General features: G+C 38.4%; 2 protein-coding genes across 3 annotated transcripts in view; one reads left to right on the top strand and one right to left on the bottom strand.

The window, feature by feature from the left end:
- Positions 1 to 12,140, top strand: part of BRD7 (bromodomain containing 7) — a 45,574-nt gene extending 33,434 nt beyond the window's left edge. For both annotated transcript variants that reach the window (XM_069082526.1, XM_069082527.1), the window contains 8 exons: positions 3,483 to 3,590; positions 3,925 to 4,060; positions 7,596 to 7,707; positions 9,506 to 9,562; positions 10,193 to 10,307; positions 10,830 to 10,973; positions 11,193 to 11,336; positions 11,897 to 12,140. In XM_069082526.1, coding sequence (XP_068938627.1) covers positions 3,483 to 3,590; positions 3,925 to 4,060; positions 7,596 to 7,707; positions 9,506 to 9,562; positions 10,193 to 10,307; positions 10,830 to 10,973; positions 11,193 to 11,336; positions 11,897 to 11,952 — 872 coding nt within the window. In that variant the 3' untranslated portion in view covers positions 11,953 to 12,140. The remainder of the gene's footprint in view (positions 1 to 3,482; positions 3,591 to 3,924; positions 4,061 to 7,595; positions 7,708 to 9,505; positions 9,563 to 10,192; positions 10,308 to 10,829; positions 10,974 to 11,192; positions 11,337 to 11,896) is intronic.
- A 153-nt stretch (positions 12,141 to 12,293) lies between these two features.
- The window catches only part of ADCY7 (adenylate cyclase 7), a 120,999-nt gene continuing 115,795 nt past the window's right edge, over positions 12,294 to 17,497 (bottom strand). The window contains exon 27 of the transcript XR_011167288.1: positions 12,294 to 15,890. The gene's annotated coding sequence lies outside the window, so the exon portion shown is untranslated. The remainder of the gene's footprint in view (positions 15,891 to 17,497) is intronic.

The raw sequence follows: 17,497 nt of genomic DNA on the forward strand, positions 1-17,497 counted from the left end.
TTAAAACTTTGAATTCCAGATTCATTCCCTTCCTCCCTTGTCACCCACCCTTACTGGGAAGATAAGCAGTTCACTATAGGTTGTACATGTGTAGCTAATGCAAAACATTACCACAGTAGATATATGTAAAAGACTGACTATATTTCCCTACCTCCTATCCCACCTCCCACTTGCTCTATTCTCTACTTTGATCCCGTCCTTTTTCAAAAGTGGGTGCTTCTAACTTCCTTCTCCCCCAGCCTGCCCTCCCTTCCATCATCACCCCCCCATTCTCCTGTAGGATGAGATACCCTATTTAGTGTGTGTTTCATTTCCTCCCTGAGCCAAATTCAATGAGAATAAGGTTGACCCATTCCCTTTTGCCTTCCTATCCATTGTAACCATTTTCCCTTGCCTCTTCTATATGAACTAGTTTACCCCATTCTGTCTCTCCCCATCTCCTCTCATTATATTCCTCTCTCACCTCTTAATTTCACCTTTTAAGTATCATCCCTTCCTATTAAATTGGTCCTGTGCCCTCTATCTATGTATGCCTGTAAACATATATACACACATTCACATATGTATTCATACGCCTGTATACCCTCTGATATAGACATATATATATTTCTATTCCCTTCAACTATTTTCATACTGAGAAAAGTTTCATCAGTTACAATTATTGTTTTTCCATGTAGGAATGTTAATAGTTCAACTTTGATGAGTTCCTTATGATTTCTTTTCCCTATTTACCTTCTCATGCTTCTCTTGCTTCTTGTATTGAATGTCAGATTTTCTATTGAACTCTGGTTTTTTTCATCAAGAATGCTTGAAAGTCCTCTATTCCACTGAATGACCATATTTTCCCCTGAAACATGATACTCAGTTTTGCTGGGTAGGTAATTCTTGGTTTTTATCCCAGCTCCTTTGCCCTCCAGAATATCATATTCCAAGCCCTTCAGTTCCTCAGTGTAGAAGCTGCCAGATCCTGAGTTATCCTGATTGTGTTTCCACAATATTCAAATTGTTTCTTCCTAGCTACTTGTAATATTCTCTCCTTGATCTGGGAATTTTGGAACCTAGCTATAATATTCCTAGGAGTTTTCTTTTTGGGATGTTTTTCAGGTGGTGATCAGTGGATTCTTTCAACCTCTATTTTGCCCTCCAGTTCTAAAACATCAGGGCGGTTTTCCTTGAGAATTTCTTGGAGGATGATTTCTAGGTTCTTTCTTTGATCATGGCTTTCAGGTAGTCCAATAATTTTCATATTATCTCTCCTGGATCTATTTTCCAGGTCAGTGGTTTTTCCCATGAGATATTTCATATTGCCTTCTATTCTTTCATTTGTTTGGATCTGTTTAACAGCATCTTGATTTCTCATAAAGTCATTAGCTTCCATTTGCTCCAATCTAATTCTGAAGGAATGATTCTCCTCATTGCCTTTTTGAGCCTCTTTTGCTATTTGAGTTAGTCTATTTTTTAAGGTGTTATTTTCCTCAGTCGGGCTATTGACTCTCATTTCGTAATTTTCTTGCATCATTCTCATTTCTCTTCCCAATTTTTCCTCCATTCTCTTATCTGCTTCTTAAGGTCCTCTATGGCCTGTAACCAGCTCATATTTTCCTTTGAAGCTTTTGGTGGAAGAGCTCTGACTTCACTGTCTTCCTCCTGTTCCATGCTTTCATCCTTTTTGTCCCCAAAATAGGAGTGTAATATTGGATTCTTCTGTTTGCTTTGCTTCCTTTGCTTGGTCATGTTGCCACTCAGTTACTTGACTTTGGGGCTTTTTGCCACAGTAGGACTCTGCCACCAGACAGGGGAGCTTCGTTCCAAACGCTGGGGTTTTCTCAACTGCTGGAGGTATTAGTTGGGTGCCCTCTCTGAACCCTCTACATGCTCTGGCAAGCTGGACACACACCCCAGGACCTCCATCCTAGACCGCAATCCATATCCAAGCAGGTTAAATCAAGAGCGATTACCCCTCAGACTGGTCGCTTGGTCCCCCTACACTCTGCAGGCCAGGAGCTGAAGCTGCCACGTGCAGTGGCTGGGCTGCTGCCCTCAGCAGCTTCTCACCCTGGAGGCAAAAGCCAAGGCACTCCCAACTACTGGGTCCTAAAGTCCACACTGCACTGACCTCTCACTTTGTCCTTAGCATCTATATGTTGATAATTCTGGACCACCACAGCTGCTGGTGATCTGGAGTCCCTCCACCTGGTGGCTGGTCAGGCCTGCCCTGGGGCTAAAACCTCAGCAAGGGGCTGGGCTCAGTTCCCAGAGCGCTGCACTGGCCAATTCCTGCCAGCCTGCTGGGCTGTCCTCAGTGGGAGGTTAGCTTCTCTGTGTCATTTTGTGGGTTCTGTAGCTCCAAAGTTTGTTCATAGTCCCCTTTTACATGGATTGGAGGTGGTGAGAGCCAGAACCTCATGGAGGCCATCTTGACTCCGCCTCCCACAATGCTGGAGCTTTAAAAGCCAAACAGAAGTTTATCTTTGATCCTAAAGGCAATGGCATTGGAGCTGGATGAGAGAGGGATATGGTCACATCTGTACTTAAAGAAAATAATTTTGGCAACTCTCTGCAAGATGGATTGAAGAAAGGAGAAATTTGAGGCAGGGAGACTAGTTAGAAAGTAGCTAGCTCAGTAGTGCAGGTGAAAGATGATGAAGGCCTGAATTGGGGTGACTGGCAGTGTGGAGAGGTGGACAGATGCATGAGATGCATAGGTAGAAACATTGACATTTGGCAACTGATTTGATATGTAAGGTGAGGGAATGTGAAGAGTCAAAGATAAGACTAATGTGATTCTGGATAACTAGAAGGATGGTAAGGCCCTCTCTCCATTATGCCAAACTAGCTTTTTTTTTTTTTTAAAGGTTCACAATAACTTTTTTTGGTGGGAATTTACTAACTTACTACAAGGGAGAAGTTTTTTGTTCGTTTGTTTTCAGATGGGCAGAAGAAACAAGGAAGGAAAGAAGGAAGAAGTGTCAATAAAACTTTTTCAATGAACCGGAGGAAACAGCCAAGCAGGATAACTTTTAGAACAGATTGTTAACCTATTTTGTGACACAAAGCCCTTCTCAGTGTTTTTGAATGCATAAATAAAATACATAGGATTACAAAAGAAGCCAGTTATACTGATACATAGCTATCAAAACTTTTTTCAAAAAGAGTGACCCCAAGTTAACCCCTGTTTTAAAACTTAGTAAATTTGGTGTGTGTATGTAATTTTTAGGCAGTGTGTGATGAGATCCCTGGTTTCATATGTGAAACTTTTTACGTTCCTTATATTTGATTCAGGTTTGTTGGTAATTGTCAAATTCAAAAAGAGAAAAATAGAAAAATTTTAAGTTAAATCTTTTTTTAAAAAATCTACGATATTTGTTCAACCTTTGAGTCTTATCGTTTAGAATGGGACCTGTGGTCTGAAATACAGCAGGAAATTTTGTTCTTCAAACAGCTACCTGCTTACCTGTCTCATGCTTGAATTTATTCTTCAGAACCTGGCTATTGCCCTGTAAGATTGGGAATGACAACGGGAAGACTTCAGTCTGGAGTTAATACACTGCAGGGATTCAAAGAGGACAAAAGGAATAAAGTTACTCCAGGTGAGACCTAGTAATAGTGGTTTTTGTCATTCTTCTTTTAGGTGCTGAAGAGAGGAGGATATTGAGAAAGAATATATTGTAATATTTAACAATTTTGGCAAAATCATGTAACCTTATCTATTTTAAATATATTATATTGTCAAAAATTGAATGTCAATTTTAAGAATATACTTAGGGGTGTTGACTTTTACAAACAGGATGTAACTTTGTGACTATGTTTGGAGGAGGGAAAAAATTTAGAAAACTAAAGTTCAAGGCAGTAATCAACAGAAATGGGCTAGTTTGTATTGTAAAAAAGCAAAGTAGTAGTGTTGAGTTTTTTATTATTCAACAGTGTTATACTTGAATTATGGACCCTACAGTTCTTATGCACCAAACTATGATTCCACATTTGCAAACATCAGCAAGGATGATTCTGATTTAATCTACACAACTTATGGGGAAGATTCTAATCTTCCAGGTGGTTTCAGGTGAGTCACCAGTTCATCAGTATTCTGGCACTACATTTTCTTAAAATAATTACATGACAATAAGATTTGTTTACGTACCTAAAATTCTTCTGTTTGAATTACAAAATTATCCATGTGCAGAGAGTATCCAACTTAATTAGGCCCTTTAAATATGAATTGCTACCCTTGGGATTTCTATTCCCATCTCTCCCCCCCACCTCCCTTCAGTTTCTTTGTCTATCTGGCTTCTCACTTTTCAGAGATGAAGTGGCAGAACTGACTGAGGAGGAAGGGTGGGTGAATCTCAGAGACTTTTTCCCAACCCCAGCCTCCCTCTAAATTCTATGATGAAATACTTAAATCAGAAAAAGTTTGTTTTCCTTTGAAATGTTCAGTAATATAACATCAATTCTTTGTACAGTCAATGCCCAATGAAGTATCTTCCCCTACCAAGACTAATTTTTTTATTGATATGAGGAAAGGGAGAAGTATGGTTATGATGAAGTCTCTTAACCCCTTTTTTATTTCCTGTTGTTACCCTTAGAAAATCTTCTTGGGGTTGTGTGCTTCCTTTAGGGTCAAAAGGATAAAGGTAATGTTGTTTATTTCTAGTAGCCTGGTGAGAGATACCCTGGCCAGAAGCTACAGATTGTAGGATTAGAAAAGGGAGTGGGTGAATATTTTTCTTTAGAAGAAAGGGGTAATTGGTCAGAACGAAGAAGTATCACCAGGGGTTAATACCAACAGGAAGCCCTACTCTTTTATGACTCCTTGCCCCGAGATACACCGGATGAGAGGGGAGTATATTCCTTCCTACTCTCACTGCTGTCTAGATTTTTCTCCTGCAGCTATCACTGCAGTCTCTCCTCCTTTTGATGTTCACTTCATCTATATCACCTAGTCTAGATTCTTGTAATCTACCTGCCTCTAGAATTCTAAATCCTTTTTCAAGTTCAGTACCTGGTTCAGAGTCTTTCTGTCCTCCCCAATCCCTGACCTCATCTCTGGGGACTAATGTATATATGTTGTGGTCACCTAGAGCAGCCTGACCTCTAGTCCATCAGCCTAAACTGTCATGACCTACATCTTCTCTCCACCTCACCCACGCACAGTGATAATCATACATCAAGTTTCACTGTAACCCATAACAATGCCACCTCCATAATTTTGCCCTACAGATTACCCCATAATCTCCTGTTTTTACAGGTCTCCCTCTGCCTCATTCCTCTCATACCTGTTCTTTGTTCTTACCCTAACCTCTAATCTCTCCTCACCTCTCTTTTCTCCCAAGGCCATCACTTCTATTCTGGTCTTACCTTTCTTTGACTTTATAGTTGACCATTTCAACTATGTCCTGTCTTCCACCCCTGATTCCTTTGTCCTTCCACGTGCTCTTGTACTCCTTGACGCCTGATTACTTCCACTCTTCATCTTCTCTATTCCAGCTCCATTACTTCTGACTACCACCAGAGGAAGACATACTAATGTGCCAACTAAATTCATAGCTGATTCATGTTCTCTAATTCCAGTTAAGCCCTCATTGCTACAAAGCAATCCTTTTATTCTTCCGCCATTGTCTGTCAGATCCCTACAATCCCTACAATCTCATCTATAGTCAGGCTTTCTGTGCAACCCATCCCCTCTCCCTGTCATCAAAAAAACTTGGACTCTTACCTTACTGAGAAAACTGAGACTATGCATTATAAGCTCCCACAACTCCCCTACTCTGTACCTCAAAAACCTCCTGTATGTTGTCCTCCATCTTCTCCTTTGCTCCAGTATTTGAAGAAGAGTTGGACTTGCCAAGGCTAAGCCTTCAGCTTGTTCCTTAATCCCACTCCCTTTAGGTTCCTCCGGAGCATCCTCTTTGTGCCTTTCTCACTCTCATCTTTAATCTCTTCTTAGCTACTGGCTCCTTCCCCACTACCTACAATGCTAAAACCATCCCCATACTTTAAAATTTTTCACTTGATCTTGCCTTCACCTCAAACTATTCTCTCTCTCCATATATGTGCATATATATATATATGTATGTATGTATGTATAAAATCTCCTTTCAGCTAAGCACCCAAAAAGAGTTAATGACACTGAACATCTCCACATTCCTTACTGCCATTTGAAGTCTGGGTTGTAGCCCCACCACTGGAATGAAACTTCTTAATGGTTACCAGTTATCTCTTATCTGCCAGGTTTAACAGCCTTTACCCACTCCTCATTCTACATAACATTTCTGGAGTTTTTGATAATGTTATCCAGCTCCTGCTTTTCTTCCTTAACATTTCCTCCTCACTGGTTTTCCATAGCACTGCTGTCTCCTGGTTCACCTACCTCTTTAACCATTCTTAATTCATTTGCTGGATTGTCATACATACTCCATCCCCAAAGTATTGATGTCTTCCAAGTCTCTGTCCTAGCCTGCCTTCTTTCTCTACTTAGTCATTTTAGTGATCTCATCAGCAATCATAAACATGGCTCAGAGTAAGCACTATATAAATGTTAGTTTTTACTACAACAATGACGATGACTGTAATACAGAGGACTCCCAAATCCATATATCTAACCCTTATCCCTCTCGAGTGCTCAAGTTCCAAATCAGCTTCTGAACATTTTAGCATAGATGTATGTCTTTTGCCAAGTCTTGGTTAGAGCTTAAAATCTCTCACGTCCACTACTCTAGTTCAGGTACAATATCCTTTTGCTGGACTGTTGTGATAATCTTCATGTTAAGAAGGTTATTCTAGTAATACTGCTTCGACTGCATCCCTCCAATCCAGCCTCCACACAGTTGCCAAAAAAATTAATTTCCCAGAGACAGTGGTCTAGCCATGTCACTAACTTGCCTGAAGACTTTAAAGACTTTTGCTTCCAGGATACTCTGGCCTTTAAAGCACTCCTTTGTCTGCCTACAACTTATCTGGAAGGCTTATTTGTATTATTTCCCTTAATGCTATTCTAGCAAAACTGGATCCAAGCTACTTCCCAGAACCATAATTCCATCTTCCATCCCCATAACTGTTCATGCCTGAAAGGTACTCTCCTACATGCTCCTGTCAGTCCTTCTCTTCCTTCAAGGCTTCGGTGCCATCTGCTCTGTGAAGCCTTTCTTGGTCCCCTCGAGTTGTCAGTGTTCTCTTGCCGCTCAAGTTTCCTTGTATTTATTTACCTGTCTTCTCTCATCCTTCCCCCAATAGAATATAAGCTCCTTGAGGCCAGGAATTTTATATTTTTCTCTCGCCAGCACCTGGCACACAGCAGGCACTTAAGAAATATTTATTGGATTAAATGATAGACAATTATATTTCACTTGCTGATAGTATAAATCTTCCATATTCCAGTAGCATTTCAATAAGTATTTTCATCATATTCTCCCTCATCATATAATAGTAAAGAAATCACTAGAAAATAAGAAAATTTTAGTTTTGTTGAACAAAATTTTAGATATTAGAATAATTATCCCTTAGGTTGTGTTGGTTTTCTCTGTGTCCTGTATTATTAGCCCTGGTAGACAAGATTAGAGATACTTTATGTGAAGGTTACTTTTACAATTTTTTTCTAGTATCCATGAGTTTTTGGCCACATCACAAGATTACCCCTATGTTATGGCAGATAGTTTACTGGATGTTCTGACCAAAGGAGGACATTCTCGATCCCTCAGAGAGCTTGAAACGGTAAGAACTCTAATGAATCAAGAGGACAATTCATCATAGTTCCCAAGCATCAGTCACTCTGTTATGAAACTGTGTTATTAACCAATATCAAAACCAAATTCCCTTCATCTTAAAAAAACAGCCCCACCCAGGGAAGGTGGAGGTCATGGTTAGAGAACAATGAGCGGAAACTCATAACTCAAGTGCCGGGATTTCTGGCCTAGAGACTTTTGAAGTATTGAACTTGAACTTCAGTCTGCATTAGTTTTCTTCATCCTTAGGAGGTACAGGATTGTGAAGCAGAGTTTCTATGCTAACTTTGTTGAAATTAAACTGGTTTATAATTATATAGAGCCTGCTTTTTCCTTTATCAGACACATGGTTCTGCATGTCAACAGAAATTTAATCTCTCTCCCAGCTACAAACCAAGAGTTAGAATAGAACATGGAAATGTGGCTACAGTTAGTAGTAGGGGCAGCTAGTGCCTAGAGCGTAAAGCCTGGAGTCAGGAAGATTCATCTTCCTGAGTTCAAATCCAGCCTCAGACACTTACTAGCTATTGACCCTGGGCAAGTCCCTTAACCCTGTTTGCCTCAGTTTCCTCATCGGTAAGATGAGCTGGAGAAGGAAATGGCAAATCACTCCAGTGTCTTTGAAAATGGGGTCACAAAGAGTTGGACGCTACTGAAATGACTGGACAACATTTACTAGTAAGGTAGGGAAAAGTTTTCTCCACAAAGTTTGTGTTGCTTTTACTAGTGAAGCTTTCCCGGCTACCTCTGCAGCTTCTTGTGCCCCAGGAGGCCACAGAAAGATGCACTGAGTGCCAAGAACACTTTCAAAGTAGTGCCGATGTTTGCCGACTTCTTCTGTCTGTCCATTGCGGCTGTTCTTTGGGAACCAACAACTCTTCAACTTTGCTGCTCGGAGAGTATTAATGGCCAGTCGATTGCTATGTTTAGACAGAGGAAGAAAATATCCCTCTACTCAGAAATTCTGTTAAACCTCTTGGTCTCCCCTACTTAAATGATATTTCTACTAAATTTTTCACCATTCCAGAAGGGTATGTTTCCTCTCCCAAGAGCTTGAATTAATAGAGATTTAATTTAATTTCAAATGGATGGTTTGTATAAATATCATTTGACTTCTAAGTATGGGGCCCTATGGTAACAAAGTACACTTTTTGCAGGCCATTTTTTTCTTCTGAACTTAACATCAAATAAAATGTGCATTTTGAAATATATAAAGTCGAACAGAAAAGAAGAATTATGCATGAAGTCATGTAATCTTATTACTTACAGCTTGCTTTTCCTTTCAAATGTATAATGAATCGAACACCACTTGCAAAGCTGGCCCTTTTTGTCTGTTTCTTTCTGGCCTGCTTTCTGTACTGGTCTGTGCATTTTTTTTAAATGCTTCCCAAAAATATTAAAGTGTGAACTCTTCTTTTGTTTTTATACAACCCCATTACTAGATTCCCTTTTGCCAGGCCCCTTTCTAAGAATCTAAAGAAGAGAAAATTCCTCCTCTGGTAAGCTTAAGACAGGTGAACCCATCACATATGCAAACAGAGCAGACCCTAAGATTTTTTTCCCTCCATTGACATTGGTTTATCAGACTAAAAACTAAAAGGTTGCAATTATGTGGCAGTTTCCTAAGCATCTATTTAATTTCAAAGCATCATTTTTAAATGTCTTAATACAGTATTTTGCAGCTTATCTTTTGCTATATGCCTAATGACTCTTAATTTTACAGCATGTACAGGTGTTCCTGTTTTATTGATCCAACAATAGAAGATTCTTTTTTCTTTTCCTTCCAGTCAGTACCTGAAGGTGAAACCCAGAATGGTAGTCTTGACAGTGCAAAAGAAATGGAGGTGACTGTGTATCATTTTTTAAACTATATTTATCTGGAGAATAATCATCTAAAAGGCTTAGCTGGTAACACTGTATATGAAAATGACTATTGTTGTGCTAGTAACAAGCACATTTTCTAGGTTGATCTGTTCCTAAAAAGAAGAAATTGAATTTGTGTTTTGATTCTAAAACTAAAACCTCAGTATTTTAAAAACAGATTTCATTCTCCCAGGAAGTCCTTGATATCTTGCCTCAGGAGCTATAAAACCTCTCATATTAGCTATCTACTCTTAAAAACTCAAGCATGATCACAGTATAAACTGATAGCAAAGGAAATACCTATTTTAACACTAAGAGGATGAGTTAAAAATTACAAGTCCGACAAAATGATGGGCTACTCCTGATCTAGACTAGATTTACATTAAGAAACAAAGCACATTGCACATACTGTAGATAAGATTTATGGACATATTTTTGCTCAGGTTTGAGCTTCGCATCTTGAAAGCATCATGCTTATGAAACCATTTTTCCAGACTCAAAAATCATGATTACTGAGTACAATTATGTGTCCATCTTAACCATCTTCTATTTGCGATCATCCAACTTAACAGGCTTAACCAATTGGAGGAGGGTGTTCTGTTTTTTGACAGGTTACAGAAACAGATTCAGCTGGCTCTTTGGACTCTAGCACTAATAAGGACAGACTTACAGCACTAAAGGCAGTCACAAACTTTGGAGCCCAGATTGAGATTTTTGACTCTGAAGGTGAGTGTTCTGATAGCAGTGGTGAAATTAACCATATAAGGCTGGTACTACACCAAAATATAATGTCACATGAGAGCAAGCAGTGGTTTCCAGCCTTTGTGCAGCAAGCCCCTCAGAGGAGGACTGGAGTTCTTGCAAGAGGTACACAACACTGCATGCATGTTGGAAACTTGTCATTTTAAATTTTATTTCTTTCCAGCATTGTACAGAATAAATGCAGCTATTGAAGGAGAAGGGGAGGAGGGAATCTGAGTTTTGTGATGATAATTGTTGTCCATATTCAAAAGTTAGGAACTACTTCATTTTTAATCTTGAGTAAGTAATGGTAATCCTGGGCAAGGAATAAAGAAGGCTGAGCTTATTTGACCAAGTTCATTTGTGTTCTTCCCCCAAGAAAGGTAATGTATAAATTTTTTGCACTTAATGACAAGGTCTCATTAGAGCCCTGCACAGTGTCAAACAGTGGGTGAACGTCACCTGCAGGCTTCGCTTTTTTCAGCATGTTTCTTTTTCACAACCCAGAGGCTGAAGTATTCCAGAGGAAACTTGATGAAACCACCAAATTACTCAGAGAACTTCAGGAGGCTCAGAATGAACGTCTAAGTACCAGACCTCCTCCTAATATGATTTGTCTTTTGGGACCATCTTATAGAGAAATGCATCTGGGTAGGTTGGTCATCTTAGTAAAACACGGCAGTGTTGGGCAGGGGGGGAGGTTGTTATAATTGATGAACTTACCAAGTAGTGATGTGAACAAATTAGTGCACAGTGCCAAACAAAGGCAGGTACAATTTGTGTTTTTGGATTTGAGTGGAATTATCTTAAGAAACAACATTTAGTATCACAAACTTAATTTCCATTTAATTCCCATGCTCTTTTTCCTAGCTGAACAAGTAACCAATAATCTAAAAGAACTTGCACAGCAAGTCACCCCAGGTGACATTGTGAGCATGTATGGAATCCGGAAAGCAATGGGGATTTCTGTTCCTTCTCCTGTCATAGAAAACAGCTTCATAGACTTAACAGAAGGTGAGTTCCTTTTTTCCCCCCTGGTTTGAGAAATCTACTTCCTTGATTTGAGCAAGGTTATATGACTTCTCAAGATTTTTGCTCATCTCTTACATGTCCAATCACCAGTGTGTATTCCACAGAGCACTGAGAGGAAAACAGAATCTTTTATCAGTCTTTTTTCGATTTGCTGTAAATGTATAATTCTATGAAGTTCTGAATAGTTAAAGCAACTGTGGACTCTCAGTGTTAGATAAAAACTACTTTTGACTTTCTTGCTTTTTGTAAAAAAAATAATTAAACAATCTTGCCAGTAAAGATAACATCTTTGTAGAGGTAGGATTTTAAATCAGTGGTGTTCATGCACTTTTTTAAAGCCTAGCAATTTGCTCTCCATTTCCACCTTAATGGATAATTTTACATTTTCTCTCACATATAACCTAAGTCACTAAGAATGGCTCTCGACACTTTTTATGGTCTGATATACACACACACACACATACATGTGCATACATATATATTCTGTTTAAAGAAAAATTCTGAATAAAAATACAAGTCTGTTTCTCTTTTTTTTCTTTCAGATCTTGAAGAACCAAAAAAAATCAGCACCACTGAATGTGTATCTGATGGAATTTGAAGTTAAAACAGTGGTATATGATTATATATAGTGTATATATTTTTTTCATTCTTAACTTGAAAATTTTTCAGGGCACATTAAATATTTGTAAATTGTGTTTTTAATGAGTTAAACTTTGAAACAATCAATTTTAGTGTTCCAGAGATAGGACACGTGTTAAAGTAATAAATCTGAACCTTGAATTACCAGATGTGTTACTAATAATTTCAATCACAGCTTAGCACCTTATTTTAAATCAGTTTTGTTTGAGCACCTAAACCAAGAATGGGGTTGAATGTGATGTTTTCAGTACAAAAAAAACCTCACCAAAGTTCATGGTATTAAAAATAAAGCAATTCAGCATCAGAAATAAACACAGTTCTTTAACAGATGACCATAAGACAGGTAGAGCCAAGCTACTCCAAAAATACAAAATTAATTAAAACAATTGGGTTATTCATATTTGCTAAAGTCCTTAATTTCTGTTAGGGAAATTGAACCAAATTAGCTCCCAACTTAAAAGTATGAATTGGTGAGAAAAAAGACTTGACCATTGTTGCTAAGAAAAAGTTGCTTCAGGTTCTTGCCAGGGACCCTGATGCGGCTGGGGGCACAGCAGCTGGAGCCCAGGACCTCAGGTCAGAACACCAAGGTTCAAATTTGTCCTCGTTCACTTACTGCCTGGGAGTCTGGGCAAGTCACTTAAATCTGTTTGTCTCAGCTTCCTCATCTACAAAATGGGGATCATAACAGCACCTGCCTCCCAGAGCTGTTGTGAGGACCAGATCAGATGATGATTGTACATACTTAGCACAGAGCCTGGCACAGAGTAAGTACCATATAAATGTTAGTTATTATTATTCTTTTCATTATCCCAGAGAGGGAGGTGGCTTAACATTGTCCTGGTGGCCGGATCAGGTATGTGTTTCTGAACAGCACTTAGGGTCTCTTCCTTAACTAAAAGAAATTTTTTGAACTGAGAGTTTTCCCCTATTACACTATACAATACTTTTTTTTTGGGGGGGGGTGGAGGGCAGGGGATGACATCCATAAAAAATTCCTTCTACCAGTACAGATCAGCAGCTGCTCTGAAACATGTCTTAGCCTGTCACTGCCTCTATGGCACCCTCTAAGTGACTTGCTCACACAGGCAAGACTTGAAATCAGGTCCTTCTATCACTATTCCACATTTCTTCTCAAGAGAATACTTATCCCTCTTAAATAAATCTTCAATAACATGTTTCCTGTGTTCCTAGCCAGTCTTGGCATGTTGTATATGATGGTAACCTACCAGCTAAGTTTCCAAAACACACACACTCTTTGTGTTTCAGGCATTCCCCTATCCTGGAACAATATTGGGGGGTGGGGGTGTCAATAAAGTAGATAACAGCAGGAAATACATCCTTGAACAAGTCATAAGGTATACATTTCTACTTACGGTTTCTTAAAGGTCATGTCTGCCATGCCAGATACTTAATTACAGTGAAATGAACCAGATAACTGATCTATTTTTATCTGAAATACAAAGGTCAGCTACAATAGAATTCAGCTATTTTGGTAAAGCAGAGGCCATAGGCATGTGGTGGTTCATTACATTATGACATTTGAGAATATAGTGGAATTTTTCAGAAGCTTTGATTAAACATGTAATGAATTTAGAATAAAAACTAGGAAAAATCATTTTCTGAAACTGCAACCTAGCCATAAAAAGCAACTAAATTATAATAATAAGTCCAAGGATTATAAGGGTACTTTGAAAAGAATAATTTAATTCTAATTATCTCTTACTGTGCAAACATAGTTGTTGACTTTAGAAAAATCCAACTTTTGTTGTAATACTGACTTAAATACTATCAAAAATAACTAGGTTGTAAGAGAAAGAAATTTCCTATTTGAAAATAGAAGTGTTCTAAATAAGGCCTTTGTGGAGACTTTATAGAAAGACTTGTTAACAAAAATCTGTAAAACAACCTGGAAATATTAGTTAGTGTTTAGGGAAGGAGCACCCACACCAATGAAATCATAGATCCTGATATCAGTAAATTATCTGAGGGAGGGAAAGGTTAAAAGATTTGAAAAGGACATAATTGGATACAAGCCACTACCGATCAACCCATTCAAATCAGAAGTGTTATGTCTTACCAGTTCTTCTCACTTGAATTGGGTAAAGATCATATTGAGTTCCCAAAATAGGATGCAAGCACCATTCCATTCTCAACTTTTAAATCTACTGGCTAAAGGAAAGTGCTGAAGACCCAGCAAAACTGATTTAAAGTCAGTATAGTGGAGTGAGCACTGGATTTGGAGTCAAGAGGACCTGGATTCAAATCCTGGCTCCAGTTCTGTGTAGTTGTGGACAAGTCAGTTAACTTCTATTTGCCTCAAACTGTAAAATGGAGATGATGATAATAGAACCAACCTCCCAGCAGACACTGTATAAATGCTAGCTTTTATTACCTGCATAATAATAATAATAGTACTTACATAGCAATTTAAGATTGCAAAGCAAATATGCTATCTTATTTGAGATATCTCACACCCTGGGAGGAGGTACTATTATAACCTATATTTTACAGATAAGGAAACTGAGGCTTAGTGTTATTAGGTGGCTTTGCCCAAGGTTTTACAGCTAATAAGTGTCTAAGGCTGGATTTGAACGTAGGTCTTCCTGACTTCACAGCTCGCACCCTATTCACTGTATTACCCAGATTTGTGACCTTGGGTAAGTCACTCAACTTATGTTTCCCTATCACTAAAATAAAAGGGTCAGACAATCCTTTTATGAGTCCTACCAACTCAGCTTATGATCCCATAAAAGTGCCTTAATAATCCTTGTTTTAGACATTTTACTTAATAACATAGCAAGGAAGTTTTAGGAAGCTACAGTATTTTAGGGTTTGACAAGAACCTTTTGTTAAAAAAAAAAAAAAAACCACTGCATGTTACCTGTTTAAAGTGAAACTTGATACTTTTGTTAAAGGCAACTCTTAGGGGTGGCCCGGTAACACAGCAAGTAAGAGCACCAGCTCCAGTGTTCAGAAGACCTGGAGATTGAATCCCGGGCTCAGACACTTAGCACCCACCCAGAAACACCTGGCCATGTAACCTTGAGCAAGTTACTTAACCCCAATTGCTTAGGGGTGGCCAGGTGGCTCAGCGAGTAAGAACACCGGCTCCAGTGTTGGGATGACGGGGATCATCTGGGCTCCGATACTCAGCACCACACCCAGAAATAACTGGCCGTGTAACCTTGAGCAAGTTACTTAACCCCGATTGCTTTAAAAAATAAATTAATTAAATTAAATTTTTAAAAAAAGGCAACTCCTAAGAGTTACCAGTTTTTTAATCTTTACAGACAAAGTTGTTTATGCATATTTTTTTGCCAAAGTCTTTAAATTTCATTCCAGGAAACAACCAAAAAAATTATTTGAGAAAACATTGAAGAATCTATTTTAGACCAAGATTTTTGACTTAAACCAAACAGATTCAATAAAGTACAAAACACATTATGGTACTTAACATTTTCAAATTGCAAATTTATCTTATGAAATATTGCTGCTATATAAAAATATCCTTGTTAAAGTATTTATAAAAATGAAACAATACTGCTTTGACATAAATGTAAAAGATCCATTGTCAATGGATAAGTCCCCGTTATTTACATTCACCTTCTAAAAATATACATCTGTGGCATTATTCTGAACATATAAAAATTATACTAATGATCTATTTCTCTTAGGAGACGGTTATAACACGTAAACTAAAGAGCTTCAAACTATTCCCCATTAGTCAGTAGGCCACTTTAGCAGATATTCTTGGGTCATAGGAAAGACCAGTTTTGTTTAAATGTTTGTTGTACAAACGTGAACACTGACGCTTCCAAATAAGCTTTCACTTCTTCAAGCAGCTTCAGGCTAGTAAAATTTGCTAGACATTCTCATCTGAGCAGAGTACTATAACTGAAAGTAAAGAAAAAAAACGTGTTATGTGGCCAGATATCCAAACTGGTACAAACCTGTTTTCCTTCCTGGACAGATTTTGCTTGATGACATATGTCAAGCTCTGTTGAGTCTTGCTTCAGTGATGGATGGAAGAGACCCTGGTTATTTGAGGCCATGACAACTCATCCTGGTCCCGAGCCATTCTTTATTTGTGCCAACAAATAACATACCCATACTATCAACACATGCTCTCCAGCAAGTCATGATGGAGAGGCTTAATTCAAGACTAGGCTACAAGGTGAGGTATTTTGAGCCACATCAACATATTAGCACCATCTACTAAGTCGTGGAAGGGTTATGATCTGTGTCTGTGAAAGGAGTGCCCACACCAATAAAAGCATAGCTCTGTTTTATCTGCTGAAGAGAAACATTGCTTCATTTTTTGTGCAGTTTAAATCAGTTGTTTCATAGGATTTCAGATAACCGTCCATTCGTGGTAGAAAACATTTGTATTCCAAAAGTATTGGAAGAGACTTGAGAGGTTGTATAGTCTAATCCATACCTGAGTACGATCGGTACCCTACCTAACAAGTTCTTATCCAGCTTTTCATGAAGACTTCCAGTGCTGAGGGATCCACCCACCCCAGGGTGACCCATTCCATCTTTGCATACTTCTAATTGATAGAAATGTTTCCTTAAATCAAGCCTAAATTGGCCTCTTTGTAACTTCTACTTGTGCCTTCTTTGGCCTCCAGAAACAAATCTAATTCTTCATATTTAATGACAGTTACTTCATCTTCCCCTAACACCTCAAACCTTTTCCATATTAAATTGCTCCAGTTATTTCAAAAAATCTTTATATATTGTGCACCTGAGGCCCTTCACCATCCTGATTGCCTTCTTTTGGACACTCTTAATCACCATCCTCCTTAAAATGTGAAATGCAGAATTGAATACAAGTATGACTAAGTCCTAATTAGCTCCAATAATAAATCACATGAAGTGACCATATGTAATAAGGATTCACATTATTTGAAGTTACAATTCTGTAAAATACAGTGGTTGGTTCTAGTACAATGGAAAGATGCACTGCAAGTTCAAATAATGCAAGCACTTCTGGCAATTCATCATTCATATTAATTAGGACCTAACTATACTCCAGATTTGATCTATCCAGGGCCAACTATTAGAACAAGACTGTTTCTGAGAGTCTCACATATATCCCAGGAGAGAATTCGTCACTTCTTGATCATAACAGGCTTTTTCTTTTCACCTAAGTTGCTTATTTGTTAGAATCTTTGAAAGTGTTTTTGGTATTGGTGAACCCCACGTGGAAAACTGAATTTAGATGAGACAAATTGAGTGGTAATTTGCCTCAAAAATGTCCACATTATATTAAGTGAAATTTAACAGTTTTAAAACCTCTAGACCTAGATTAAAAAAACTCCCTAAAATTATGTTACTGGTTTAGTTCTGCTTATAAACAAATAAAACTGTTTGGGGCAGCTAGGTGGCGTAGTGAATAGAGCTCCGGCCCTGGAGTCATGAAGACCTGAGTTCAAATTCAGCCTCAGACACTTAACACTTACTAGCCCTGTGACCTTGGGCAAATCACTTAACCCCAA

This window comes from Petaurus breviceps, unplaced genomic scaffold (assembly GCF_028583685.1).
Source record: "Petaurus breviceps papuanus isolate PSGF00001 unplaced genomic scaffold, PetGlider_PUasm1.0 171, whole genome shotgun sequence".
NCBI classification, from domain to species: domain Eukaryota; kingdom Metazoa; phylum Chordata; class Mammalia; order Diprotodontia; family Petauridae; genus Petaurus; species Petaurus breviceps.